At 35.3% G+C, this 27,247-nt stretch overlaps 3 protein-coding genes across 3 annotated transcripts; 2 read left to right on the top strand and 1 right to left on the bottom strand.

Annotated features, from left to right (window-relative positions):
- Positions 1 to 407: 407 nt before the first annotated feature.
- LOC135681484 (transmembrane emp24 domain-containing protein 7) lies at positions 408 to 1,293 on the top strand. Its single transcript, XM_065195987.2, has one exon. It carries the CDS (start codon positions 588 to 590, stop codon positions 1,212 to 1,214), a length of 627 nt encoding a protein of 208 aa, XP_065052059.1. The 5' UTR covers positions 408 to 587; the 3' UTR covers positions 1,215 to 1,293.
- A 1,686-nt stretch (positions 1,294 to 2,979) lies between these two features.
- Positions 2,980 to 22,896, top strand: LOC135681738 (crooked neck-like protein 1). Its single transcript, XM_065196337.2, has 22 exons — positions 2,980 to 3,158; positions 5,411 to 5,500; positions 5,855 to 5,917; positions 6,536 to 6,627; positions 6,867 to 6,950; positions 7,992 to 8,066; positions 8,833 to 9,071; positions 9,350 to 9,456; positions 10,333 to 10,395; positions 10,890 to 10,988; positions 11,655 to 11,786; positions 12,218 to 12,289; positions 13,001 to 13,060; positions 13,482 to 13,562; positions 14,625 to 14,690; positions 15,287 to 15,367; positions 16,046 to 16,138; positions 17,890 to 17,991; positions 20,389 to 20,453; positions 20,764 to 20,854; positions 22,049 to 22,141; positions 22,521 to 22,896. The coding sequence occupies exons 1-22, from the start codon at positions 3,108 to 3,110 to the stop codon at positions 22,767 to 22,769; spliced, it is 2,148 nt and encodes a 715-aa protein (XP_065052409.2). The 5' UTR covers positions 2,980 to 3,107; the 3' UTR covers positions 22,770 to 22,896.
- On the bottom strand, positions 22,366 to 27,247 carry LOC135681740 (trans-1,2-dihydrobenzene-1,2-diol dehydrogenase). The gene is made up of 4 exons (XM_065196340.2): positions 26,077 to 27,247; positions 25,001 to 25,328; positions 24,246 to 24,411; positions 22,366 to 23,791 (listed from the first exon to the last, which is right to left on the bottom strand). The coding sequence occupies exons 1-4, from the start codon at positions 26,440 to 26,442 to the stop codon at positions 23,638 to 23,640; spliced, it is 1,014 nt and encodes a 337-aa protein (XP_065052412.2). The 5' UTR covers positions 26,443 to 27,247; the 3' UTR covers positions 22,366 to 23,637.

Below are 27,247 nucleotides of genomic sequence, written 5' to 3'. Positions count from 1 at the left end.
GCTAATTAGCTACTGTTCCTGAACTGAATAAGGGATTCGAGTATGGCTTTTTCAGCCTCGTTTTTATGAAGAGTTATACAAAGACAAAAGCTATTTGAAGCACGTTTCATTTTTTTAGGCATTTACATGATGGTTTGTTTAAGAAACTTTACGTTTTAGTTGGTAATGGGGTTGAACTTAACGTCTCAATGGCTTTGATGACGATTGACTGACAAATAGAAATGAACGTAACCACCAACGAAACACTATAGCCTTTCCCTTATTATCATGTTCACAATCATGATGCGTATTTAATTTCTCTACTGTCCACTAGTCAAGAAATCTAAATAAATAGTTTACAATATCGCGGGGTTGCAGGTGATCATCCTACACATTTGTTAATCGTTGGTCTTTACCTTTGTTCACTGAGCACAGGCACCTGTTGCTGCCTGCTAATGAAACGTGTCCTGCGAATCTGTAATCCGCAGCTTCATAAATCGACTAGAATATTGATTTTAATACGCAGTATTAATGCTAGCCGCCTTTCAATCCTACGTTTAGAGTAGTATCAATTATAAAGTTGAACCAACGCGCTGTTGGAAAAGATTATGGGGTGCCTTGGTTTAGTCACTGGATTGCTTCTAGCATCTGTCCTGTCGACAACAAACGCTCGCCATGTTCAGTTCTTCTTAAATGGATGGGAATGCTTCTTTGAAGATATTACAGTTGGACAAACGGCATCCATAGAATTTGCTCCTATCACTGGATCTAAGCCACACGTCGACGTTACTTTGGAAGACCCAACAGGGCGAGTTATATATCGAGTTTATCAGAAAGAGTATGAATACTTCAAATTTCCAGTTAACGTGACAGGCACCTATAAAATCTGCTTTAGCAACATTTATGATTTCTCAATGTACAACAATCTGATCTATTTGGATTTTGTCGTTGGCGATGAAAATGCTTTGCATACTGGCACCGATAAAAAAGGACAAACAGGCCCTATGACACAGCTAGAAACATCAATTGTTAATATCCATGATTCCATGCGCGTTGCTGAACTGTATCAGAACCACCACAGAATCCGTGAAGCTAATGGAAGACTTGTGGCAGAAGGTCTTTATGAAAAGGTGGTCTGGTGGAGCCTTGGACAGACCATGATTATTGTGCTTATAGGAATCGGACAGGTTTTGCTCCTAAGAAGCTTTTTTGCAGTAAAAAAAGAACAGATATAACTTTTTATTTGTGTTGAGCCACAGCGGCTTTTTATATAAGCTCGAGTGTAACGTTGAATTGATATTTTTTAGATCATGACCTTTGGTTTTGTTTCTCTTGAATACTAAGAGATATGCAAAACAGATCAACGAAGCACGTGACCAAAGAAAGGAAAACGAAAGGCTACTAAACCAACTGTCCTCTAACCCTATTTTGATTGACCAGTCAACCAGTCATTTTGGTCAATTTATGGTAAAAAATAGCCCATGCATGCAGAGAAAAGTCTATTTGCACCAATTAAATTTTCTTAATAATCAAAATTGAGCCTTCAATAGCTACATGCCATGAAAAAGAAAAACATGAAATGTCAGTTTTGTTAAAATGCAGCAGCATTTATTAAAGAGAACATCTTGTTCTTTAATTGGCGTACGTTATGAGCTGCGTTTATATGTTATTGGACAGCCAACTAACCTCATAAATTTTATGGAATAGCAGCTAAATAACCTTTCTCTATACTTCTCCCCAATGGCTGTTTATTGAAGATTGGTAACAGTGCTTCCACAAGTCAGAACAAGATTTCCTTAAACGAAGTGCTAAACTTCAATAGTTTCCTAGATTTTTTAAAGTTTTCATCACATTTACTAAAAAATTGGTCAGGGTTGAGAAACATTTTTAGTAGGGTAAGCATTTAAAAGCTGCGTTTTTGTGTCATTTAACTTTATTCCGTATCTGGTTGTGTATCAAAGGCCACTGTATTTCTTGTTTTTTAAACTGTACACTTTTCAATGTCTCGTGACAATGTAAACGAGCTTACTGACTTGCTTTGGGAACATTTTTGTGACATTGTTTGATAGCAGATTTGCCAAACTTGTGAGCATTACAGTTTAGAAGTCGAGTGTAGCTGTTGCATTGAGCAAAACTAAAAAGAACGGCAAAAGCAGGTACTAGAATAACCATTTTCCTAAAAAGCTTTGTGCAAATTGCAATTTATTAGCACTTATGAATCTATTTCTGCTGAATCTATCTTGATTAACCTGAGTGCCATTATAGTAGATTGCTGTAAAATATTGCTTGAAGCTTGAATGATAGTTGAACAAAATTGCATAGATTGATATCTTATTGGATTATTGATTCAACATAGATTGGATTATTGATTCAACTTTACGAATCAATTACTGAATCGAAAGGGAATTGTGCGGCAAAGTTGCTGAATCACAGATAAGCGTAGGCAAAAAGATTGTTTCTGCTTTGATGAGGAGCATAGTAGTATAAGACACGTAGGACTGGAGGGCTGCAGCCCCCAGAATCAGGCAAAACGTATTATAATCCACCTCTGGCAATTCTACCTTAATGAAGCAATAATATTCGAGCACGATTGACAACCCCCCCCCCTCCAGCCGTTTAGCATCTGTTACGCCCATTATAAGGAAATTGGAGTCTCATCTCTGCTTCATGTAAGATATGGTGCTCAGTTGCCAATCAGAGCTTTGCCTCCTTTATTGATGCCAAAAGTTGGCAAATCCATACTTTTGCTATTTTTTTCGCAACAATTTGTGCAAGAGCCTCTCCTTCTTATTTTGATAGCACCACACCAGTGAAATTATGCTATCAGCAACTATCAACCCAATGGTTTTTGTGGATTGTTATGCTTTTTCTAGAAAGAGAAAATGTTAAGAATTCCTCAGTTCCTCAAGCAGCAAGATTTTTTCTCCTCATCTCCTCAAGGCTCCTCACCTCCCTTTACGATCTCTGGCAATCCTCTAGGTCTATTGAAATTCACCAACCTCTTTCTCAGGCTGCGACAGTCTGATCGGTGGCCTGGAGGCTAATGGGCCTAAATCGTAAGCAAGAAACGAGAGAATTAAATCTCGAGTAAATGATTTTGTTCAGAGATAGCAAACCAACACGTTAAAATGGATACAGAAGAGCCCGAAAAGAAGAAAAGAGTGCCAAAGGTTGCAAAGGTAATTAAAATGTTTTAGTGTTTAATCAGCGTGAAGTTTCTCTTGCCGGTTGATTCTGAAAGAGTTTGACCGCCGCCAAGGTGCAGTGTTTTACCGCCAAGGTGAAGTGTACTTTATGTTCTTAGTTAACTGGTATCATTATTTGTAACTTACACATTTTTTTTCATTTTATGTAGAAGCTATTCAAAACAAATTTTATCTCGCCGCTGCTACTCAAATTAGGTCTTAACTTTCGAAGTTTATATAGTCACACCAAATGTTGCTTGAAAAGCTGTAACAATAAACGAAGCATGGCTCTGTAAACAGAGCTTGATTAAACAGCTCTAAGTATATCTGAGTCTAAATTTTATGTGACTGTAAACAGCAGTGCAATTTCAAGCGGGGTGACATATTTATTTGAAGCATTTTAAAAATGAATCGCTAAACTGTAAAGATTTTTTCTATGCAAGGAAAGCCAGAATAAAGAAATTTAACTTTGCAAATAACAAATGTTTCCTGAAAAATTTTGCACAGAATTTGTAGCAAAATCTTTTGAAGAGATCTTGTATTTATTCTTTTTGTAATCAGTTGAGGTTTAAGTGGTGGAATACACATATTTTTTAAGAAATAGCTTAAAAGAAAAGGTTGTTTAACACTACCTGAATTTACAATGCTAAGAAACTTTTTTTAATTTCCAGTTTTGATTTTCCAAGTCACTCAAAACATTGAACACCACTATGTACTCTGCAACACTGCATTTGATATGCAGATTACTTTATAAGAGTTCTGTTAATCCTTGCTTTAAAATGTAACTATTTACTGTATCTTAGAAGCAGGTTTATAAAAATTCTAAAAACTGTTAGAAACACCTTAAAAACGTTTAGCAGCAAATTGGCCTAAAAATTTTAGAAAGTGTTTCTAGCTCCAGACCTTAGTTTCTTATAAAAATATGTGTCCCTAGGGAAAATGACCAGATGAACACTTGGCATGTGTGGACTCAAAGCAAATTGTCAATAATGCATTTGTGGAATTAAGGATAAAAATCATTGTGAGGAGAACTTGTTTCGTTGCAACAACCGTAGTTGGTGCATAGCCCTGATATCAAATATTTGATATCTATGCTGGTTTTCCTGGCTTTTTTGCTATAAAAATTTATTGTATAGTGTAAAGGAAAACGCAAATATGTTGTTATGAAAATGCGAACAGTTACTTTTCTTGAATGTTTTTTTTCATGCCTATGGTAAGTGAATATGTAACAACAATAAAATTTTATAAACAATTTACTCCACCTACCCTCTTGAATCAACTATTTCTCAAATTTAGCCTACCCTGTCTAACCACTTGTCATTAATTGTCATTAATGTATGACCCATATATTTGTAAAGGTGATTTATTACAAATTTTTTGATCAGTAGCTCATTAATAAGGATATTTCTGAAGCTAATTCTATTCCTTTGCCTAATTGTTTTATTTCCGTAGTAAATTTTCCAAATCATATGAAATTGACAACAACATTATCCAAACTTGCCATAATTTCTGACACAGTACATTGGACAGAACCATTAAGAGAAATCTGCAAATGCTAAACATCTTTTCTTATGTATTATCATGTTGGATTCATGGACATCCTAGATTCAGTATTATGTGCAAATATTTACATATGGTCTGATGTGTTCTGTACAAGGACTAATGTAGGAAGAAATGGCAAACAGTTGTTGGAAGATTATTGGAAGTTAAGCATGTAAACCCTATGTCAAATGAATAAGAACTTGCCTTTATTGACAAAAAAGTCAAAGACTTGAAATTTCGTTGCATTCCACTCTTTCTGGCTTGTTTTAAAGGTAACACAACTGACTACTTTTAGAAAAGTCTAACCATAGTGGTCAATTACCAAAAACTGAAAATATGATGAAATGCTGGTAGTGTCAAAGTTATATGGGCTCAATTTTGTCAACCCCCTTCAGTGAATGTGAGACAAATGCAATTATGCCTTATTCTTCCATAAAGTTTGCTTTAAACTCTGGTTGATAATTCATCAGGCAAATGAAAGTTACTAGAAGTGAAAGACACAAAATATGAATTGCCCACTAAAAGCTATTTAGAGAATGAGTCCTGATTGAAATTTGCCATGAAAATCTGATAGGTCACATAGAAACCAAGAGATAGCAACAAAAGCAGAAAGATTTTTGGGACTGATGAAGATGAAGTATGTCTAGTACAAATCTGTTTTCATGGCTTAAGCTTGAGAGTAAATAATCATGCTTCTTTCTTAGGTTAAAAACAAAGCTCCTGCTCCTGTTCAAATCACAGCAGAGCAGTTGCTTAGGGAAGCTAAGGAACGGCAGCTTGAGATTGTTCCTCCGGTGAGAATTTTTTTTATATCTCTTTATAAGACACTGTTTGAAAAGTTTTACTTATCTTAGGATCAAATCTTTACCTCAAACAACTTTAAACCAACTTGATTTAATGAAATTGCATTGGGATGATTGAATTGATTATGTGCAAACCAAGTTTAAGAAATATACTTTTTTTAGAAAACATTTATTAACAATTGATGTTGTTGTTTTGGTTTGTTGCATTTCATGAGCTAATTTATTTTCATTTATTATCTTGATGACCCTATTTAGGCTCAATGTTTTAAAACTTTCACTTCTTTATAAGCCTGTGGGTGTATCATACTCTCATATTGAGCAATTGTCATTTTATTCGATTAATAGCCACCAAAGCAGAAGATCACTGATCCAGAAGAACTACAAACATACAGATTAAAGAAACGCAAGGTTTGTTTTCCAGAACTGTTCATATCAAATATACCACTGTCCTCTTTATTTGTTTGTAGCATCATATTTGTTCATTTTTACCAGACAATCAAATGCGACCTACCTTTTTTCTAAAAAAATTTATATATCTGGAGATTCCTTACCCTGTGGATGCTTTAACTTACAGCTTTTTGATGAACTGAAATCAAAGAACATTTCCTTGCTTTAGAAGTATAGATAACTCTTTGTAGCGATGGTGATTTAAAAGCTAAGCATATTTTTTTTGTTCTAGCATCTTTCTGGGGGAATTGTCCCACCATATAGAAGTAGATGCAAATGCCCAATAGAATTTGTGTTTAAATGATGCCCTGATTTAATTTGAAAAAAGTGTTTATTAACGCCATGATAGTTATAAACGTAGATAAAATGACAATAAAATGTAATCGCATGCAACATATTACCATGTTTCCTCGAACAAACCAGAGCTTCCTTCTAGTAAACACCTCCTATTTCCATTTTCTGGAGTGGTTCGTTGAGTAGCCAAATGAGTTCATATTTCTATGTTCTTATGTCTTTGTTTTCATTATCAAGGATGTTTCCTTTTTTAGAAAGGTAAGATATTTTATTTGCAAATTGCAGGCGTTTGAAGACAGCATCAGAAAAAATAGAAATGTTGTTACAAACTGGATTAAGTATGCACAATGGGAAGAGAGCCAGAAAGAGATTCAAAGGTACATTTAATAAAACTAGGGTTGACATATCATATATAATTTAGTAAATTTTATAATGATAATATTAATGTATATATAGTTATAGTTATTTGTCTGAAATGGTAGTTTCTCTTTTTTTAAAATAATTCTCCTCTAATATCTTTGGTTTAATAGGTTCAGGTGATAAATTACAATAACTATTGAATTTTACACAAGAACCTATTCCATCCTTACTCAGATGCTTATTTCTTATGTTTCAGGGCAAGATCTGTTTATGAGCGAGCTCTGGATGTTGATCACAGATGTATTCCAGTCTGGCTGAAATATGCTGAGATGGAGATGAAGTAAGGGCCACAAACTTGTTTTATTGCTTTTGAATCAGTTTACTAAGATAAAGTTCAACTTTTATGCATGAAACTAACTAGGGGGTAGCAAGATGGGGGCAGAGGGGGTCTGGGCCTCCTTAATGCTTTAGACAGTCCCCCAAAAAACTTTCTTAGATCAAACTAAGTTTGAAAACATGCACATGTTGCCTCTTTATCCTCTCTGCCATGACTGTGTTGGTTTGTACATGTTTTCATGCATTAACTTTGTATTTTATTTTTAATATAGCCATTTTTATATGTTGGTAAAAAAATGTTGCCCAATGTTTCTTATTCCTATTATTCCCAGAAAATTCGACTGACATCGTCGAGAAAAGACTTGGATTTTAGATTTTAAATGTTTTGATTCAACGGATTGATAAATCTTACATATACAAGTTTCTTGTCCTCGTTGTAAACCAGACTTGATATTCTTGAATGATAAAGCTGGTGCTAGTTTGAGCTAGTTTAAAAATATCCCAATCACCGAAACCTTTTCTAACATCCTAACTAAAGGAGCAATTGACCCTCCAGTCACTGCATCTTTCCTTTTTCAAGACAATAGACTGCCAATCAGCATTAATTCAATGTTGCTCGAGTACTCAAAATGTGTACAATTTGTGTTGTGGCTACAATGCCTGCCAAAAGTACTTGGAACACCCACCAATTTACGCTGCATTTGATATCTTTCATTCCTTTCATGAAAAAAATTTGCTACTTCCGCCCCCTTCCCCCTCAAACAATGTTGATGATTTAGAGAAATATCATAAAAGAAGCGCAAAAGAAAGTGCTTCCTAAAATCCTAGTCCGTTTGATAGTAAACCAACATTGTTCCGTGGGGGAGAGGGGGATGATTGGTTTTGACCTTGGAAATTGATGTCAGTGTTCCAAGACTTTTGGCAGGCATTGTAGCCATGATATCTTTATGTAATATGGGAGGTTGGTTTAGTTAGTGCCAGTGCTTCTTGTTTGTAATTTTTACCATGAGTACCTTTTATTTATTTTTTTCGTTTAACCAAACAGGCATCGCCAAATAAACCATGCAAGAAACATATGGGACAGAGCTGTGACTGTTCTTCCTAGAGCAAGTCAATTTTGGTAAGTTTCATCTGTGATACATAGGACCAGATACAACATTGATAAATCAATCAGTGAATATGTCTACATAGAAAAGGGTTGACTAACAGGTTTTAAACAAGAAAGAAAGGTTCATGTTTCGTTGTATGATTGCAATGCTTTGTATTCAAAAACTATAAACGATATCAAAGCCAAGTTTTGACTGAATATTCCTTAAGCAATGACAGTTTGTAAAATGAAAGAAAATTGGAAGAAAACTCTTCTTTCATCCGCTTTTTTTAAATTTATACTTGTGTTTTTCAAAATTGGCGTACTTTGATCAAAACTTATTTCTCGACTTATAAAAAGCCATTTTTCAAGTCTTGAGTGCATCTAAAAACTTATGCCTTTACGGCATCAAAAACTATTAAATTAGACCCACAATAATGGATATAGCGTTATCTTTTATTGCAGATATGAAAGTATACAGTATAAAATAATCTTCAGCAATTATATGCAAAAATACTTGATGTGTGTTTTATAAACTAGTCTGTTGGTGAAAAATATTTTTGGCTGGTGATGTAATATCTTTCATTGTATTATATCTAGTTTTTCGAGGTAGTACCATAAATTTCAAATATAGCTCGTATTGACAATTTATTGTTTCTTATGAGTTAACATCGTTTAAGCCCCGTGGAAGTATCTAGGCCTATTTCTTTAGTATAAGAGTAACAGCAAGAAGTCTTTCTTAACCGTAGCTGCTAGACGTAATTGCCAATATTCCCCATGTCATGTATCTTCTTTTCAGGTACAAGTACACTTACATGGAAGAAATGCTTGGGAATGTGCCAGGGGCTCGACAAGTATTTGAGCGTTGGATGGAATGGGAGCCCGAGGAGCAGGCATGGTTTTCTTACATTAAAATGGAATTGCGGTACAAAGAGCCTGATCGTGCAAGGCGTATCTACGAGAGATTTGTTATGGTCCATCCTGATGTGAAGAACTGGATCAAGTTTGCTAGATTTGAGGAGACCCAAAGAAATGCTGGTAAATGGCTTTTTGTGTGATGATCGGCTGCCTAAGCTTTTGATAAAAATATATCAGAAAAATGTGCACAGTTTTATTGCTTATTGTAATGCAATTATGGTTGATTGTTGAACTCTGTCGTTCCAGAAGCAACAATGAAGTATCTTTTTTCCAATGATATCACTACCATTTTCCTCTGGTACGGCCTCTAATTATTCAACCTTTCAGTATGGATATAAATGTTTCGCTTTGCTTTGACCGAGTTTTTCTAATGAAGATACGTTCTACTCGATTCGTAGCTAATTCCCGCATAGTGTACGAGAGAGCTATTGAGTACTTTGGAGATGACAATATGGATGAAAAATTATTCATTGCTTTTGCGAGATTTGAAGAAAACCAAAGAGAGGTTGGTCATTTAACTTCTGTTAATATTTGGAACACGAATGATAGCTGTTTGTGCAACATACTGCTAAATATCAGCATTGTGACGTAGCGTATAGTGTATGACTACTAAAGGGCTTTTTTGTGCAACAAATGAATTTTCGGCAAAAAAGAAAGAGAAAAAGAAAGAAGAATAGAAATAGAAAGAGAAAGAGAAAGAGAAAGGGAAAGGGAAAGGGAAAGAGAGAGAGAGAGAGAGAGAGAGAGAGAGAGAGAGAGAGAGAGAGAGAGAGAGAGAGAGAGAGAGAGAGAGAGCTATGCAATGCCTCTGTTTCTAAAAGTGTTATTTGAATCCCAAGCTGCTCTGCTGCAACTACCGTCTGTCCAAATGCTGCAATTTGTTGTACATGATTAGTTGCATTCTTAGTGTGCATTCTTAGTTAATACACGAAGTTGCATTCTTAGTGTAACTGATTTTTGTTTCTTTCATTATTTGTGAATGTTTTTGATTAGATTTCGCCTAATTTCCCTGTTTGCAGTACTAGGATGTATTCAAAAAACCTTATCTTCATATCTTTTTTATCGTGTAAGTGGTTTTATAGCACACCAGCGCTTTCTATTTGAAAATCATATTCAAATTTGCCACTAGATATCCGTGTTTAGAATAAAGGCTACTGGGATTTTAGTCAATTGAAATTTGAGTAATGGCATACTTGTGTTTTATCTGTTTTCCTATACAGTATAAATGCTTCTGAATTTTTAGTTCTTGACACTTCAAGGGTAAAATAACAAATAGAAAAGGCCCAGAAAAACATTTTTTATTGATAGATAGGCACTAGAATGGCGTCAAGCCACATGCGCTAGGGAGGTTATATGCTTAAATCATTTTCTGTTTTTCTAGTTTGAAAGAGTCAGGGTCATATACAAATATGCTCTGGATCATATACCAAAGAAACACGCCGAGGTAATGATAGCTTTGCTTTGCAATGAAATGTTTCTTTTTAAATAGTGAACAGTCAAAATATGCTGTGAATGATTCATTTGGAAGTAGATCCGGTATTTTTCTTGCTGCAGGCTATATAGCTGTGTCTGTAATGATCTCTTGAAGTTGGCGAATAGATAACGTGCTTTGATTTTAATTTAAAATTGCGAAGAAAGTCACAGTTGGGAAAGAACATAACAAAGTTTTTGAGAGAGCGTCAATGTTATGGCAGTTGGGGTTGACGTAATTGCTAATTGAACGACTGTTCTCGATCATTGCTAACCTGAAATAAAGACTAACCCGTTTAAAATTTAATTTCGGGTGGATTTTTATGAATAAAGGAATTTAAAGGGTGGTGGTACTTTCTATACCACATCTCCTTTGATTTGTTCCCTGTTTGTAGTTATTGTATATAACTGTGCTCAGAATTTTATGAGCTATATTGACAACCTTGCTTCATTTTATTGCTGTTGTAGGATTTGTTTAACAAGTATACAATGTTTGAGAAACGGTATGGTGACAGGGGCGGGATAGAAGATGTTATTGTCAGCAAGAGGAAATTTCAGTATGAAGAGGTTTGTCAATTTTTGATGTATATTTTTCAATAGTTGTTTTTTCTTCTTCGACAGAGCTATTTGTGATGTACTTGATATACGTGATGTGCTAGATGTACTCAGAGCTCTTGAAAATTTCCTTTTTGTAAAATTTATTGTATGAAAAGCAACATTTTTACAATACCTTAGGTTTCTCTTGAGATGAAAAATTGGTTTTTAATCTTTTCTTGACAGCACCAACTACCTTAGGAACTTTAAAAAACCGTTTTAGTTTGTGTCTTTACATATTTTAAATCCTGTTGTGAAGTTTTAACTTTAGATACAGTGTATGAAGTTTTTTTTACATTCCAATACAAATTTACTAGTTACACTACCTACAAGATACTTAACGACATTACAAGGACGATGCCACTGGGTGCAAAATACTATGACTACTCCGTGGCATCACGAAAAATTAAGACAACTTCATACGAATTACCAAAGGAAGAAAAAAAACAAAGAACACTACTCTCTTTCTCGAATAAGATGTCAGGCGAAAATATTAGCGAACAGCAGCAGTTTGCTGCAGTTATCAGGTATGTCATGAGAAACACCAAGGTCGATCTCACTTTTTACAATTTTCGGTATTCGTACAAAATGTACTCCGCGTTTGTTACATATGCCTAAGAATGGTTTTAATCATTTCAGGAAGTGAAAGCAAACCCAAGTAATTATGATGCCTGGTTTGACTACCTGCGACTGATGGAGAGTGAATCAGACGAACAAGATGTTGTCAGAGATGTTTACGAACGTGCCATTGCGAATATCCCCCCTCTGGAGGTACGATTCTTTAGCTATTTTGTCGATTCACGGTAGTCAAGCTGGTGAAGATGAGTCCTGTTTACGATCAATATATAATGGAAAAATACATTTTTCAACGGAATAGGACAGCTATGCCTTCTTGTCGTGTTGTTTAGAAATCGCTGAGATTGTAAATGCAGAATAAGTGGTTTCGTGTATTTGTTCTTGACATTATTATTGCGAGTTTGTTGGTAAAGGCCACTGCCCAACATTCCGTGATATTCATCAAGATATAATTGATAAAAGATCTTGAGGAGCACGTTTTCTATAAGCTCCATTTCGCAGTGTTAGAAACCTTTCCACGATGAGTAACCCTTATTAAGGGGCGACTGTAAGGGTCGGACTCATGCCGTGTGGATCTAGTAAGGCCTTGTGGATCTAGTAACACTTTTCTTTGTTTTTATTTACAGAAAAAGAAGCACTGGCGCCGTTATATATACCTTTGGATCAATTATGCGTTATTCGAAGAACTTGTAGCAAAGGTACTTATGTTAGTTTCGATCGGTGTATTTTTATTATCACCCTTCATTGTCTCCTCCCTCCACTATCTGTTACCTTTAGATGATACAAAAAAACTTTTCTTTTTTTGTATCGAAAATGAAACAAATACTGAGGTTTCTCCTTAAAACCTAGGGGAGAATGTTTTGAATATATATTAAAGGAAAATATCAATATCAGTTCGTATTTATATTGAAATGATAAATCCATCTACATAAGAACAACGAAAGTAACTGTTTATAGGTCTGTCTTAAAGAATTGATGTCATTTAGGCAGGGCTGCACACGGTGTATGACCAGAACGGCTCTAAGTTTCTACACTAAGTTTCACGCTTAATGCGATTATCGGGAAACTTTCGCGATTACCTATAATCGCATAAGGGCCATGATGAAATTATGCCTATGGTAAGTTGCCAAGTGCCAAGAGTTCTGCATAACGTTCTTGGCTTTCTGTTGTATCTTTTAATGTTTTCAGTTTTACCGTTTCATTTATTTTCCATTTCGGAATTGTGCTAAAATGTTCATGATTATTAAGTTTGTTGTAAAGAAAAAAGACTACCGCTGGCCACCATGAGATTATTCTCTTTAAGAAAGCAGATTCTTTCTTGATCAGTTTAATTTTTCACGTAACTGCAGATTAAATCTACCTTCATTTCTTTATCACGAAACTATTTAATTCGATTTTGACCATGCCAGGATATGGAGAGAACAAGAGAAGTCTACAAAGCATGTCTGGACTTGATTCCACATAAGAAGGTTAGAGAAACAGTTGACAACCAAAATCGTTTTTCACTGCTTAAAATCGTTATAAATGCTTTTAGTCCCCTTTTCTATGCCTTTGTTTCTCTTGACACAATTTTTATGCTGAAGTCTTAGTGTCTCTTTTCCTTGTCTAGTTTTTCAATATTTCATAGTTTAGTTATGATAAAATAGATCCCCGTGTTTATTATGTATCTTCACAACTGATTGTGATATTTATTACTGATGTTAATTAATTTTTAGATCGCTACTCGAAACATCCATATTTTCTATTAACAGTATACTGATGTTTTATTGCGTTTATTTTAAGATTTTTGGTAGTTTTCATGCCAATGGATCTATTTGTTGATTATCAGAAGTGTTCTTTATATGCTTAAGGCTGAGCGGGCTTTGTGATATTTTGCTTATATATTTTCAGTTTACTTTTGCAAAATTATGGCTTCTGTATGCTCAATTTGAAATCCGCGAGAAAGATCTGAAGCGGGCCAGACAAGCAATGGTTAGTTTTAAAAATAATTATCATTTTTCCTTAACCAGTAAACAAAAGTTGTCATTATATCATTAAGAATATAATTTATCTAGACACAACCAAATGGAGAGATCTGTGTGAATTATCAACAATTATATGTTTTTTCCATTATCGTATGAAGTTTAAATTATCAAAGTTTGGTCTACGTAGGGATGTTTATGAAGAGCAAATAAGTTTTTTGGGCAAGAGAAAATTCAAATCCTCGAGCTTTCGGATTAGCACATTACAAATATTATATGAATCACTTGGCCGTTTATTCAGGGGTCATCATGTTATTTGCATCTGATGTTTAATTGCTATACTGTGTTCTATGTTCTATGCTATGTTCTATTGTAATGTCCTCGTTTTTATGCCTTAGAAGTCAACGCTGAGAGCTAAATACTTTTTTAAATTCATTTAGTCATGTTTATAAGCCAAATCGTGGATAAATTCAGTTTCAGTTTCATATTTTAATAATTCCACTAAACACACCTTCAGTTAAATACATATACAAACAAGAAATTACAGAGAAACTAAATGCCAAATACAAGATACAAGGGAAACTAAATGGAGAAGAAAGTGTATGATGGGGGGGGGGGGATTTCGTAAGGAGGAACTCTCTCAATAGGTAACCTAATCGAAAAGACAGCACTCCCTTTAGCCAAAAATTGATTGGATTCATTTTATAGTTGCTGTCACTAGCAACAATCAATTCTTGTTACTTTTGTCAACTAAACATGCTTTCAGATTGTTACGGTATTTGTGACAATTTTGTAAATTTGAGATTTTCAATCCTTATAGACAAATTCTACTTCTGTTACCTGTCATATCCGTTCTTGGTATACAGAAAACTTTTATGTTTTTTAGCAGAACAGCCAGTCGTTTGGCAGTACCCTGCAACCCTGCAAATATCTGCCGCTTCATTTTATTTGTTGTTCTAGTAGAGCACCATATATACCTTATCGCCTTCTTTAAACGAGTTCATTATATTTAATCTCGTTTAGTTCATTTTGCAAGCCCTGTCTTTGAACACTTTCCTTTATTTTGCCGCAGGGAACAGCTCTTGGCAAATGTCCCAAAAGCAAACTGTTCCGAGAATACATTGCTTTAGAGCAACAGGTATGAAGTAGCTTGCAATAATAGCAATACAGTATCCTTGATAAATCCACATAGAAACCTAGAAGCTAATGCTATACGTATTTGTTATATGGAGCTGTTTGTCATATGGAGATGAAGTGTCTTATCTTCACTCAGAGCATCCTTTATCATAATATATGCTTATATTGTATTGATTGACGTTTCTATAAGAAGCTTTTCTTTTCATTAACTTACAATTACAAATAACCGACACCAAACAGAAAATATATGATTTTTCTAATTCTTACCGTGGCCAAAGCTTCATAATTATCTCCTCCAGAAAGAGGAACTTCGGATCTCCGGTCCCTTAGTTTTCTGCTCTTTGGATGTTTCATTGTAAAAATCTGCATTGTAGATCTAAATGCAAAACCTTTCATTATATTTACCCAAAGACTAGTTTGAACTCGGCATGTTGGAACAAGACAAGTAGTATACAACTCTATTAGCCCAGATTTGCATAAAGAATGATTTTTTTCTTGTAGCATTCTCTAAATGATAGTTATTTTGCAACCATTTTTATTTTCGTAATTGACATTCACAGTTGAGTCGATATCTTAATTTATGTCTACCTGCTTCAGCTTCACGAGTATGATAGATGTCGAACTCTGTACGAGAAATTCTTGGAATTCGATCCATCAAATTGTTCAACGTGGATAAAGGTATGGCTACTGCCAATACGGCAATGATAACTGCAATTTCAAATTTTGTATTCTATCACCACCCACCCTCCCTTTGAATGATATTGTTTGTTACAATGTAACATTGAAGGTCATTAAAGATATTGTCCTTTTTGCATTAATCAACTGTAAACATTTCTCAGGAGGTTAAATAGAGAGTAACCTATTTTATATGAATGCATCAAAAACGAACAACACAGATGCTCTTGTATTTTGACAAGAATTGTACGCTTTTGTTTTCCAATGCGGATGCACAGGTACATTAGCTCACCGGCAGAAATAATATCTTGTGTGTATCGATCGTAGGAAAATAAGCAATATCGATCATAGGAAGTAATATAGGCAGTCATCAGGAAGAGTAAAGGCTCGGAAACTATATTGAGACTGCAAATTTGCGCCACCAACTGTCATTCCATGGTTAGGTTCAAACGAAACCTTTGGTTCAGTTGCGACACTCGGACTTCATCTTTTTCATTGTCTTTTGAGGAAAGTTCGCAAGATTTTGGATAGTGTGTCTATTGATTCCTCTTTGGGTAATGGCTCCTCTAAATGGTCTATAGTTTTTGCTCAGAATCCTTGAACAGGACAAAGTCACCATTTCTCATTGACACTGTTTTGTATTTTAAAGATTTTGTCATTTAGTATTTATTTTGCCTTTAGTACACAGAAATGGAAGCCTCTTTAGGAGAAGTGGACCGATGTCGTTCTATTTACGAGCTTGCTATAAACCAGCCCTTGCTGGATATGCCTGAGGTAATATTTACTTCTATGTCAAAAGTACCATATGTAATCATTCTTCGTACATAAAAATCGTAGGAGTAATGTAAGTATGGTGTAAAATCACAAAAAATATTCTATACAATTTTTGAACTCCATCATGAACTAAATTAAAAGCTTCTAAATATGCAAAAATCAGGTCAACCCAGTTAAAAGCAGGTTCCCTTACAATCGAAAGAGCTGTAAAGCTCAATCTCCAGTGAGAGAAAATCAGCGAAACGCGAAAAATTTCACGCGAAATACGTCATGGGCATGCGCAGTGAACTTTTGCTGGGATTTCTCGTTAAGAATTTCTTTGCGAAAAAAAGTTAAAATGAGTTGAACTTTTTTCGCTTTTCGCTTGCGAAATCCTTCAGCAGCCAATCATTTTCCTTCGTTACCTTTTCCAGAAGTCAAAACTTTTGACAGGATAGCTACTGGTCACGTGCTTCATTCCAAGCAACCTAGAGTCTCTTTCAGCTGCACTTTGTTGCAATCCAATGATATAGAAGCGCTTCTATATCATTGTTGCAATCAGGAAAATGCCAGAAAAAGACTTTGGCGACGTCTTAACAGCCAGAAATGATAGTCCTGCGACGAACAAACAGCCGGCAAATGAATTCGGCGACATCGTAACAGTCGGAAATTAGAGTCTAGCGACGTCGTAATAGTAGGAAAAGGGATTTCGGCAACACTGTAGTAGCCGGATATGTTAAATTACTTCAACACGTTTCGCGCGCTCGACCTGTGTTCAGCCAGTCGCAGATGGTTCCAGCCCTTGGACAAAGAGCTTTTTCGTTGAAATTTATTCGGTTGCCGATATTGTGCAACTCCATTGCGGACTTTCGGCCTTTTTGAATGGGAATTTTTAAAAGTCGGCTCAACCTCCCCAGGCTGCTTTTAAATACAAGACAGACTGCATGTGCTTTGAAAAAAGCAAACATTTCACAACATACAGTTGTTAGCTTGTTACAGTATGTTGTGAAATGTTTGCTTTTTTCACAGCCATTTTCAAGTTCTCTACCGCCAAAATATTGTTCACAAAATGCTGTATATATATATTTTCATTATTTAAGAAACAGCAAATCACAACGGATGCTTAAGTAGTCGAGATTCACTTTCAAACAACCTTTTTTATGCTTTACTTGTGAGTTGTTGAGACTGAAATTCGTCATTAAAACTTCTCTCATTATATGGATCTCTTTTTATTATATTATTTTAACCCAAACCAATCCCATGAAAAATTATAATCTGGCCGATAGCCTCTATGAATAATTTTCTTAAAGAAGCTTTGAAAATATCAGTAAAACCCACTTTCTATTTCATGCATTGACAAACAACGGACGATAGAAAAAAGATTGATCGCTTTGCAGTATTTCGTTATTTATCGTGTGTTGCTAATATAAGTGCGAGGATGGCTCAGTTGTTAGAGGCGATGACTACAGACTCAAAGTCTCAAGGGTCCGTGGTTCGAGTCCTTGGCATGACCAAACATTCACCCAGAGTAAAGGGAGTCGCCAGCTCTCTGTAATTTCTGGTGTAGGAATCACGACGTATGGTCACATCGAGGGCAGGAACTGGACAATGCTTGACAAGCATAAGCTTCCCAGTGGCCTAAAAAGTACTTTCGGCTGCTAGGTAGAAACAAAAATACAAATACCATATGCTACAATTGATAATTTCTTGGCACAATGCTTTAACTATTAGATGTATTTGTCTCAAAATATGTTTCTCACATCAAACTGTAGGTAATTTGGAAGGCTTACATAGATTTCGAGATTTCGTTGGAAGAGACAGAGCGTACACGCCAGCTTTATGAGCGACTTCTGGAAAGAACACAACATGTTAAGGTAATAACAGTCTTCAGTTATTGTTTATGAGGTTATGTATTATGCAAGTTTGTAAACATTCAACTTTTGCTATCTCCATATTGTCTGCATTTTTAATCTCCTTGAAATGGTGCAAATATTTAGAACTTTACATTCTCATTTACGACTGGGATTTCCAATCTCTCTCAAAATGTCACAATAATTCACAAAAAATGTCACAAGGTCCTGTAAATGTCGATTTTGCCTGAATTTGTTAATCCCTCTTTCGAGTGTTACAAAAATTCAAGACCTTGCTCACTACAAACTATTATGAGTCTTGCTTTTTCTTTTCGGAACAGCTGATCCCATATTTCGCCTTGAAAGTGTAGCATGCTTTTGACGTTGTAACAAAGCGTTTTGTAGGAAACAAAACCATACGTTTCTTAGAAAACCTTTTTTGTCAAAATATTTATTTTTAGCAGGAAGAGGACTTTATAAAAATGACATAACAACGCGTTTTGTAGGAAACAAAACCATTTGTTTCTTAAAAAATGTTTCTGTCACAGCATAATTTTTTAGCTGGAAGAGGAAATTTCATGTTTATATCTAAAAAGAATGTCTCCATTTACGATGCTTTAAGTAAAAAGCGTTTTATATTCAATGAAATAACATTAAATGTAATACTCTTCTGATATTTTTATAAGCAACAAAAAGTGTTCCTTGATGCAACATGAACGCCGTAATTCGCAGGACACGTTCGCTTTACATTGTATTTAAAGCTAATTGAAATTTATAGGATATATTTAATAGAATATTTTTATGGAATTTATGGTATGTTTTTCTAGCTTAGAGTTTTCGATCTATGCTCTGACCTTTATACTTTTTCTTGTTTTTAAAGTATCGTGAATCCTGACTTTGATTCATGTGTACGAGATTTTTCAAAGCCTTTTGTTCCCTTGTAAATAAATGCCGAATGTTTTCAGCTGTTCTGCTTCATTCTACAATGTCGTAGAATAAAGAATATTTATCAGATAAATTAGGCTTTTATCTTACGTTTCAGCATTTGCGTTTGGTTGCTTTTATCTTAATCTAAATTGTACTTTGCGCCCACTTTCATTCTAAGTGATTTTATCTATCTTGATTGTGGAGGCTCGCCTAGTGTGTTTCTTTTTGTGAGAAAATATCGAGTTTTTATAGACAGCGAGTTGGCTTTTTGCTGCCGGCATTGTAAGCTGGGCGGCTAATCATCGTCTTATTTAAATGAACTAACATCAAACACAACATGCCGCGATTTCTTTTCTAGCAGTCCCCCTATAGACCATATTTGAAATTTCATATTTGAATTTTCATCTTCTCCCTGTATATTTTCCTTCAAGCTAAGAAAATATGTTTTTGCATGCAATGCTGACATCATCAGAGCTATTTTTACCCCAAATATATTATGTCAGATATAACCTTAGGACGAAACGTACATTGCAATTTCCTGCAACGAAATTATTAAATTTGACATTGATCCTATTAAATTTGGAGGTAGCCTTTTATGGCACAGCATGCCTGATTTGATAAAGAGCGCCTCACCAGATGCTATATTAAAATGGCATGGTGATTTGGAGATAATTGCAACTTGAAAATGTGTAGATAATGTTCATATTGCGAATTGCATTTTATATTATATTGAAGATTTCTTTTTATTGTAAATGGTTGGTGCAAATTAGCTAGAACTAGATCTTATACTCACTAAAAATAATGCAATTATTATCACTGTTCATATTATTGAGCCTATAGGCTGTTTTATGTTACCAATTTCAGCCTCCGATCATAATGATTATAATGATGATATAGTTTATATTAATGCTTAGCCGCATTTCCATATCGCAGCAGTTACTCTATTTGAATGCAGTAGACGCATTATTTGTTTCATCAAACTTCAGCCTTGTACTTTCATATTTAGGAATATGCTTATTTATAATGGGAAACGCAATGCAGTGTACTTCATCTAATTAAAGGGATAAATTTTCGGCTTAGCTGAAACTCAGTTTCACTGGAAAATGTTTTCGCAATAAGAAAAGACTTAAAAGGTTTATTTGTCAAAACAGGCATAAAGCTCCTTGTAGAGTTAATTAGTGAATTATTTTTTGCAAAAATCTCCTTTCCAAATAATTTCAATATAGACAGCTACGATGAACTGTCTTTCAGTCTAAGAAAATGTCTTTCTATCATTGTGAACAAATCAGCCTTCACAAAATATAATTGGTTGATTCATTGAGTGATTCCCTAGAAGGAGAAAACTCTAACAACCAACGAAATGTGCCTTTTTCAGTTTTGCCACTCTGCCAAGTAGCTTGTTAGGATCGGTGGTGAGTTTAACATGTCTATCTTCAAAACTATGTTGATTTTGCTTCTTGACTAAACTTATAGCTTTATCTGTACACATTTCAGGTATGGATCAGCTACGCCCAGTATGAGGCAAGCACCAATGAAGAAGACAATGTGTCGTTAGCACGGTGAGAGCTAGTAGGCTTTTTTAAAGTATAGGGTGGGTCAAGTAGGAATAATAGTTTTTTTGTTCCAGTCCTCCCATGTTCCAGCCAGCCAGTCCTCCCACGAATATGACTTTGGTTTAAGATTAAATATTGTCCCTAAGGATAAATCCCGCCTCCTTTAAGGAGAAAACTTCAAATGAAAGGAGAATATTGGCGCGCGTAATAACGAGAGCTGGCTGAAATGAAGTTTTGTAGATGGAGTTTATCTGTTTATGTCTTGTAAATTTAAACCAGCTGCTAAATTTGTTTGCAACAATGTTTTATATTGCAGGGGCATTTATGAGCGTGGGGATCGCTCACTGAAGCACCCAGAGTCAAAAGAGGAGCGACTGTTGCTACTGGAATCTTGGTTTGATTTTGAGGTATGGATTTGGTGTACGCTTGTAAATTAATGTTTATGCTTAGATGCATTTAGTTAAAGAAAGCTGACCGTATGGTAATGTATAGCTTTGTGCGCAATACGTTTCTATGCGTTGGAATCTGTTACCGTTAACTGGCATTATTGTTCAACTAAATTCGTAACCCCTTGAGCTTCCACCGCGTCAGAAGAAGTTCACTCTTCTTGAGTCTCGACGAGTTACATTGTGAAGGCGCTTATTTAGCACTCACGGAGAAACTTAGTTTGGCAACTGACAATTTCAGCGTGGCTTATCGTTAAAAATCTACAATTCTGTGAAATGGCAGAATTCTTAGGGTCATTTTTCAAACATCAAACGCAATATCTTCAAAACACTTCTAGGTTTGTATTGGATTGATAGCAAAAGTTAACATAAGCCTGTCAAAGTTGTTAGCCCGTATAGGCGAACGTTTTGAAATAGCATCGAAACAGCTGCTCCCGCCTGATCTTTCCCTGCTTTGTTTTGCCTTTTTATTGCAACTTCTTTTGGAGCAAACAACCTCATATCCTGAGCCGAAAGATGTCGACTATTTTGCAAAATCAAATTATAAGTGTTATAAATCAAATTACTTTAAAGATTTCAATATGCAGAAGTGCGCAGATTATAATTGCATTCGTAATTTTTAGGAATCTCATATTTCAGTTTTAAGATTCAACGCAACTCAATAACATGCCGATCGCACGTATAATTTTCTTTTGTGAGATCAACGACAACTGTTTTTAGTCTGAAATGTTTTATTGTCGACTTTTCGCATTTCACGAATATTTGACCTAATACACCAATTCAATTTATGGCTTCGTAAAACTTCCGACTTTGAAAACGCTTTTAACTAAAATTTTTTTACTTCAAATTAGGATTGAGATATCAAATGCTAGTTAAATGTGAGCTTTCATGGTATATTTTGCGGTCAAGTCGCTCATACCTATTCAAAACTTTTGTCGTCATAAAACTAACAATACAAGCACAATTAATATGAAAAATTATATGGTGAAAATATCAGACAATAACGTTTATTTTTATTTAAAAAACGAGGCCATAAATTGAACTGGTATATTGAAATTCAGATTTTCACGTTTATTTTTGAGCTACTTTTCTTTTTCTGTTAATATCTCAATTTTTATCCGTTAATTAAATTTTACAATTTTGTTTCAATTTTAGCATAAACATGGAGATGAGAGCAACCAGGCAGCCATCGAGAAGAAGATGCCGAAGAAAGTGAAGAAGAGAAGAAAAGTACAAACAGATGATGGCGTAAGTGGCACGGTGTCTCCTTATGATACATCTTATTCATTCAAAATAACTGACGTGTCTATAACCAGAAATATTTGTTCCCGTACACCTATTTTAAGACATTACTTATTTTTTATGCTAATTTGCTAAACAGAATCTAAATCTAATTTCGCTCCTTAGAAAACATCATCAAACAAAAACATTTATTATGCAAAATCTTATGTGTGGCTAAACTTGAAAATTGCACTATTGTCTCCTCTTCATTGTTTCTACATTAATTTTTTTACTTTTGTCACCTTTTTATCGTTTCTGCATGAAATATTTTTTTACTTTTTCTCTTCTTCATTGTTTCTACACAAAATGATTCCTGCTCATGTCTCCTTTTCTTCTCCGGGTACAGTCAGATGCAGGCTGGGAGGAGTATTACGACTACATATTTCCGGATGATGAAGCAAATCAACCAAACTTCAAGTTGTTGCAAATGGCGAGGATGTGGAAACATGCTAAAGATGACAGCAGTGATGAAGAGAGTGACGAGAGTAACGAATCAGATGCAGGCACAGAACCACAAAAAGCTGGTCCTAGCGTTGAGGAAAACCCTGATCAAGATACGGATATGAGCAGTGAAAGCGACAGTGACTCTGATTAGCAGCTGTGCTTGTCTCTTTCTGTGGACTGTACAACCATCTTTTGGACGAATCGTCTGTCCATGCAGCCGTGTGCTGTAAGATCCTGCTGTTAACTGCTAAATTTCATAGACGATCAGAACATTTTTATGTGTTGCCTTTTTATATGTGTACTGTTCTTTGGTGGAAAATGCTCGGTGATCTAGGATTGCCAAACCAAGCATTTTGCTAAGGGAAATGTTCGCTAAGCTAAACTCTCTGTCCAGTCAGCTGTTGAAAATTGTATCCTTAGATTATAACCTCTTTTATGATATATGATATTTTATTTACTGCGGTAATAACCAAGGATTCAATGTTCAATAACATAAGCATTCTACCTTTTAAATTCTTCTACCTTTTGAATTATGACTATGACCATGACAACAAACCAAAACTCGGGATAGTTGAAGGGTCATGGTAGCCAACCTTCTGATAGAAGATGGTACCTGATGATGACCTTTTAAATTCTTCTACCTTTTCAATTTTTTATGTTCAGTAGGACAGTTCTTTACACGAGCGCTGTAATTTTCGTTTTTGCCTGTGCCTACTATTTTATAAGGAATGTAAAAGAAGTGCTGCAAGAAGCTCAGTAAAATCAGAAGGGTAAAATATTTGTTTTTTGTTGCAATGAAAATATAACAGTATCAAAGATTTCTTCACGTTTGATGGACAAGTCATTTGGCATGATATGTTGCAATGAATTAAGTATTGATGCTTTCGCGCTATCGATAAAACACGAAAGAAAAGGAAACGTTGTTTTAAATATAAAAGATAATCGCTACTAAAAACACTTTACATTTTACTGCTAATTTTATCTTACTATACATCTATTGTGGCATGTAGAAATTAGTATTATCTGTTAACATCGTCCAGCTCATTCATGACGTTCAGTTGATGCTTAATTTCGTCCGTCCACCTTGCGATAGTAATGGATGCTTTGTGTGTCACCACATTGCTTTCCAACCAGCCAGACATCAAGCAATGTCGAACATGTCTTGCCTCGTAACTGCAAGAAATTCAAACCCCATTAATATTGGCCATTTCTCATCCCATCGCAAAGCGCACATCTGTTACTAGAATTAGCAGACCTTTACGCAGTACTCGCATAAAATGACATTTGAAAATTCTTGGTCAGTTGTTAAAAGGGATTATGTGTTGTCAGCTAACAAAAAGCTCATCACCACTAATAGTAAACTCACTCCTTTGTCACGCACAATGAGACAGTCATAGTCTGTTTATTCGACTGCCTGACATTTCGAGATCTTTCAAATTAGAAAAGCTATTTGCTTCCCTGCGGAATATCTGCTGTATGTGTGCGATTCCTTGCTCTTCGAGTCATGCTTCTTATAAATCATTCTTTTTGTAAAATAAGATCTTATGATCATAAAGATCATAAAGAAGTAGATATTTTGTTTTTAAGCTTATTTCAGATTATTCGATTGGTTGAGAATTTCACAAACCTCAGTGCAGCTGAATTGGTGAAATTTGTTTGCATATCCCCATGCGGCATTTCAAATGAGAGAACCGAATTCGGTGTGGTCACTGTAGTTGGACACCAGAAAGGGTAGTTTAGTTTTATTTTGCCTTTGTCTCCAATTATTTCAGCATTTTCCAAGCCATCGAAATCTGCGAAAAGAAATTGTGGAAGGCTAGATAAGATGACCAAAGAAATAAGCTGTTTCTATATATAAAGTATTCAACAAATGTAGACTAAAAATCATCTAATTAGACCCCTTCTTCTTTTTACAAATCCTTTTCACACATCAAGGTACATTTTATCAAGGATCTGGTTCAAACACAGGGTCTGGTCACATGTGCAGTAAGGGTCTCCTTGCATTTCCCTAAAGTTAGACAATGTTTTCCTTTTCATTTACTGCCCTACTGACTTGAACCATACAACGTCAGATCCAAGTAGAAGCGTTCATTTTCAATTACAAACAGTGTCACCTATATTTAAAAAAAAAGTAGATACAAAGTATGTTTTTAAGCTTATTTCAGATTACCAGAATCTATATGAATGAAAATTAATAGTTATTACATTGAAGCGGTTTGTTATTTATTGTGTGTTATAAATTTATTATTTATTAAATGTTATATGTTATAAATTAATAGTTATTACTTTTGCTAATGGCTCATTGTATTCTATAGTGGATAACAACAGATGAGTGGATAGCAACGAAAGAAAAATGTAAGAGCAATGGAAAGCTGTGCCTACCGCAGGAGATGAATGAGGTGAGTGTCTCTCCATTCCTGTATGACATGGTCACCGAATGGGTCTTATCGACCCCCGTGCCAAAGTTGTACCCGGACGCGACAATATTTACTGGTTCTTCTTTATTGAAAACCCAGTAAGCAAAAGCGAGCGGATATTCACCAAGACTGCTCAGCATCCCCCCTGCCAATTCTTTGGAATAAAATTTCTCCCTTTTTTGGTACATTTTTCTTGCATGCATGAAGTTCATAAATCTCGGTCTGCCAATGGCTCCATTCTTTATTTGTAGAAGGGTTTCAAGCCAGGAAGGAACAAACATGCTCCAAAGTCCCTGTTTTTAAAGAATAAATATTTTAATTTACGTTTTTAAAGATTTACGTCTGCGATTTACAGAGTTTTTGGAATCACATTTTTATAGATTTGCTTGTGGAAATTTTATGCACGAAATAATGTTTGATACTTGATGAGTGGAGAATCTAAAGGGGACCCATTTGCAGCTTCGAGTGCTGTGCTTAGTCAAGTGTTTTAAGGGTCCGCATTTTATGGACAAGATTTCTATAGAATGGAAAGGAACACTGAGCTTGAAAAGAAAAAAGGACTGAAGATTATTTAAACAGAACCTGACTTGGCAAAAATGATCGATGAGTTATTTTAAAAAAATGTCGATTTTGAGGCCCCTTTTTTTGGTCATGTACTTTGTGTCTAGTATTCTATGCAACTTCACCCTTTGAGTTGATTATTTAAAATTGAGATGAAGAAAGTACATTTTAAAATGCCATATGGTGTTTCAATTCAGTTGATGCATTGGATTTTTCGTATTGTGTTCACGAAGCAACATCATGCGACTTCACCACAGGTAGCCAATTTCATTTTTGAAACTGGTGTTTCAGTTCCCCGCCCTACGTAGAGCTTGAATGACTGTAACGCTTCCCTAAACAGAAAACACCTTTTCTTAGCAATAACTGGGGTGATTTATAGGCCAGTTGCAGTTGATCGCCATTTCCTAACGACTCTTCGCTCAATTCTGGCTAACTAAAGATCAAATATTCATGTTTATATTGTAGTGTTAAAATGCCCACCTCCATTACAAACAGTCTCTTTTCTTGAGCCAGCTGGAAAATAGCACTAATTTCTTCGGCGTTGACTCCAATAGGCTTTTCACACAGCACATGTTTTCCATTTTCCAGTGCTTGCAGTATCAATGAATTGTGTGTGTTATTAACTGTTGCAACATACACAACATCGACTTCTGCATCATTGAAAACTTCATCATACGAGCCATAGAACTGTTTGATTTTGTGTGTTTTTGCAAACGCCGCTGCGCGCTCAAGCGATCTAGACCCAATGGCCTGTATTTGGTGTTCAGTCACTGGAAGCGTCCTCAACGCAACAGAAAAGTCATGAGCAATGTTGCCAGCACCGAGAATTCCCCAATTCACTTGCATTTCGTCTCAAAGTGTGTCGTAGAAAAACTAAATGAATATAAAGGGATTTCCTTAGTAACTTCGCTACATCTGCATGCTCAACTCTTAAACCGCAAGGCCTACCTTTCTTCGTCACACCTATCAGGGTGTCTTTTATGTCAAACTGAAGCAACAGGGCCAAATTCCAGCGTTTTTCTAAACTCAAAACAACCAGCTGCCTATTGTTGTTTTTGTAACTGGTAAATATGAAAGCGCATGAACAATACGACAACCAAATATGTTAGGCTTGCAGCTAACATCTATTCAGTTTGATACTGAGGAAAAGGTTGGGCAGCAGAACTTTGCTGTTTGATCCTAGATCTTATGGACTATTATTTTACTAAAGATGTTACTTGATGATTATCTCTCTTGTCAAATGGCCTTACCGATAATCTAGATTAATGATTAGGTTTGTTGTGAGTAACTACTGATACTTTGAATATTACAGTCGATGCTGAAATCTTTCATACGGCCTACCTTCTTTTGGGGTTACGGGAAGCATCGCATGACAAAAGAAAGCCATCTGTGGTGATCAGTCATTGTAATTTTTCAGTTTTCAGACTTGGTTACGAGTTTATTGTTTACGTATCAAAAGTAAACTGAACAGGGGTCAAAAGTTAGCTAATGCTGGTTTAGTTATGCAGGTACAATTTAGGAACTCATTTTATGCTTTCGCAAGGTGAATGGTGGTTTCAAGAAGATGATGCCAAAATGATAAATCGTCTTTGATGAAATAGCATCACAGTGAATTGATGAAATTCCAAAATGAATAAAAGAAAAACAGAGA

This window comes from Rhopilema esculentum, chromosome 12 (assembly GCF_057945365.1).
Source record: "Rhopilema esculentum isolate cy_ngs chromosome 12, ASM5794536v1, whole genome shotgun sequence".
NCBI classification, from domain to species: domain Eukaryota; kingdom Metazoa; phylum Cnidaria; class Scyphozoa; order Rhizostomeae; family Rhizostomatidae; genus Rhopilema; species Rhopilema esculentum.
The sequence above is the reverse complement of the archived record's forward strand: the minus strand, read 5'-3'. Positions and strand labels throughout refer to the sequence as shown.